The sequence below is a fragment of the Octodon degus genome, unplaced genomic scaffold (genome assembly GCF_000260255.1).
Source record: "Octodon degus isolate 3935 unplaced genomic scaffold, OctDeg1.0 scaffold00080, whole genome shotgun sequence".
Lineage (NCBI taxonomy): Eukaryota > Metazoa > Chordata > Mammalia > Rodentia > Octodontidae > Octodon > Octodon degus.
In genome coordinates, this window is record NW_004524656.1 from 6,344,669 (window position 1) to 6,347,731 (window position 3,063).

The 3,063-nt window shown below is 54.9% G+C and overlaps 1 protein-coding gene across 2 annotated transcripts in view; it reads right to left on the bottom strand.

The window, feature by feature from the left end:
* Upk2 (uroplakin 2) overlaps positions 1-1,105 on the bottom strand; it is a 2,120-nt gene extending 1,015 nt beyond the window's left edge. The window contains exons 1-3 of one of the 2 annotated variants that reach the window (XM_004636433.2): positions 967-1,105; positions 379-510; positions 69-207 (exon numbers count right to left, since the gene is read on the bottom strand). In XM_004636433.2, the coding sequence (XP_004636490.1) occupies positions 69-207; positions 379-510; positions 967-1,042 (347 nt within the window). In that variant the 5' untranslated portion in view covers positions 1,043-1,105. Of the gene's footprint in view, positions 1-68; positions 208-378; positions 514-966 lie in introns of both variants that reach the window. The other variant, XM_023721167.1, reaches the window with a different exon arrangement.
* Between the last annotated feature and the right edge of the window lie 1,958 nt (positions 1,106-3,063).

Here is a 3,063-nt window from a genome sequence, read left to right on the forward strand (position 1 = left end):
CACCCCCCGTGCTGACCAAACCCTCTCACCCCATTGCACAGGTGATCTGGCCTGGATCAGGTACCTACTAGTATTTGGTTCCTGGTGCGAGGTTTGTCACCTGGTATGCGCTGAGCCTAGTGACGGTGAAGCCAGCCCCGCTGTCCATCACGCTCACCAGGTCCCTGCGACCTCGGCAGGGGGGAACCACAAAGCTGGAGTTCACCACTGCGCCGGAAGTTGGGAGAGAAAGTCAGGGTCAGGTTTCAGGAGGCCCCACAGAGAAGGGGCAGCTGGAAAGCGGGTGAAGGAAGATGTGGACTGGGGAGGGAGGCTGGGGTTGTTCTGGGAAGGGGTCTCTGAGGTTCAGGGGGATTCCTGGGGGAGGGAGTGGCAGACCTTTGCTATCATTTGCTCTCCGGACCATCAATGTGGCATTGCCTCCTGTAAGGTGACAAGGGGGCAAGGCAACTAGCAAGCTCTCCGCCAGGGCCGGGGACAGTAGGCCGGACAGGCTTGAGATGTTGAATTCTGCTGGGAGACCAGGAAGAGGCTCAGACAGGAATCACAGCCCTCCCTAGCCAGCCGTCAGATCTGACCGAACCCCTCCCTGCAGCCATTGCTAAGGCTGAAAGGTCCATTTCCTCTTCTCTTCCTCAGCCCTGGGGGCAGAGCCGGCAAAATGCACCTCTAGCCACGAGGTGGCAGGTTTGGACTGCAGAAGCTGTGGACTCCTCCAAGCGGCCCCAGAGCCAGAGCTGGGCGCCCAGAGCCAGGCAGTGCCCAGAGCCTCACTCCTCCCTGCAGCCTGGGACCTTTCCCACATTTCCCTGTCCCCTGGGTCTGATGCCTGGTCACTGCCATCCCCAGCCCCCCAGCCACCGCCCTTAACAAGCCACACTGAGTCCCTTTGAGAGCCGTGGAAGGCACAGGACTCCTATCTAGACTTTTGAACCCATCTCCATTCCCTCTAAAGATAGCAGAGACCTGTAGCCCCAGGGGCCAGGATAGCCAGCAGAATCAGCATCAAGGACAAGGTGTGGACCGGCAGCAGGGATGCCATCCTGGGCTGGGCTGGAGCAGGAACAGGTGCTGAAGGCTGGGGCTTCCGGAGGCAAGTGAGGCCCTGCCCTGGGGGTTGATGATTTTGTCCTGGGGGTGGGAGGAGCTGGAGAGGAATCCTGTCCAACCTGCCCCTGGGGCCCTTTAGCCTGAGGGAGGGGGCCCAGACAGGTTTTTCAGGATGGAGAGCTGGCCCTCAGGCTGGGAAGGGGATGCCCTGTTTAGTCCTGGAGGCTTAGGTGTGGAGGGGCAGGGTGAGCAGCCCTTCTTGGGTCTCCAAGGGCCACCGTGGGTAAGGCATAGTCCCTCTGTGTTTGTGGGTGTCTGGAGCCAGGCCTGGTGGAGGGCTGCTCCCTAGGTGATAGGGGCCTTCCCAGGAGGGTTGTTGAGTCCTCCTGAAGTTGCCCTGATGCAGCCAGAGGAGAGTAATCTTGCCAGGCTCCTGCGAATGGGGAGACAAAGAGACTGGCAGGTAATGAAGGATGCGGGCAGCAGAGCCAAAAATTTCAGTCTTGGTTTCAAAAGTTTCAGACTGGGCTGGGCAGATGGCTCAGTGGAATAAGCACTTCCCTGACAAGCACAAGGCTTGAGTTCAATCCCCAGTTCTGCCAACAACAACAACAACAACAAAAAGTTTCAGACTGAGACCCAGGTACTGCCATTCTGAGGTAGGGGTGACAACCGCAGGCCTGCAGATCACTCTGGAGGCGGGACATGGGAGGCCAGGAAAGCAGGGGACACTGGCCCTGTCCAGCAAACTTTTATGGAACTGATGGAGAAAAAAAACAAGAAAGAAGGCTGGGGATATAGCTCAAGGGTAAAACATGTGCTTGGCATGTGCAAGGCCCTGGGTTCAATCCCCAGTACTGAGAAAAGAATAAACACCAAGTAAGAGAAAATGAAAAAGACAATTTCCCTGCCATTTCCTCTTCCAGGACATGGCCACGCTGGGCTCTGAGCAGAGGCTCCGTGCGCCCCTCGTTAACATGTGGCACACTGAACACTGGGTGTGACTGGTTTTTTGTAGACATAAAAGCTGGAGAGACCTGTGCTCTACAGAGGGTACTGCTGGGTAGGTCTTGTTGCTCCATGACCTATTCCAGTCCCAGAGATGGCCAGGGCCCTGGTGGGAAAGTGGGGGCATGAGGCTCCTGTCCTTTCCCAACTATGTGTGGGAGGGGGCCTCAAAGCCTGGAGCACTGTGCTTTCTGACAGTAAAGATAGAACTCTAGGCTCAAGGCCCAAGCAGAGGGTGGTCAGAGCTTCTCCAAATTAAATCTGTGTATGAATCACCAGAAACCTTGTTAAAGTGCGGATTCTTTTTTCTTTTTTTTTTTTTTTTTTTTTTGTGGCTAGCTGACCTAACCACTGTCCCTGCACTTGCCTAAGCTTGCTGAAGCAGGTGCTTTAGACCGCTGAGCTATCTCACAGGCCAACATTCAGATTCTGAAGGGCTAGGAAGACTCGCCCTGGGCAGGCTGAGCCGGCCACCCAATCCCAGCGCAGGGGAGGCTGAAAACAGGAGGATCACTACGATTCCAAGCTGCGTAGTGAGACCCTGCACCCTGCACCAAATATGTTAAAAACAAAACAAAAAAACAAACAATGCAGAGTTCAATCCCCAGTTACACACACACACACACACACACACACACACACACAAAATCATTAATTCAATGTGTCTGTGCGAAGGCCTGAAATTATGCATTTCTAACCATCTTTCAGGTAATGTGCTTGGAGGTGGCCTGAAAGACTTACGCCTGAAGCTGCCCGAAGGTTTGGGTATAGGCACCTCCTTGCCACTTATGCATGCCCCCCCACACACACACCCATGTCTGATGGAGGTCGGGCTGGCTGTTTTCTTCCCCCTGCACTACAACAGGCTGCCTTCCTGCCTTCAGGTGGAGAACTGATTTCCTCTTCTCTTGTCCCTTGGCTTTTGTCCCTTTAGATCAGATCCTACCCCCATTCTTCAAACTGAAAGGGGTTCTCTGCAATAGGAAGGGGAGCTTAAGAGAGGAG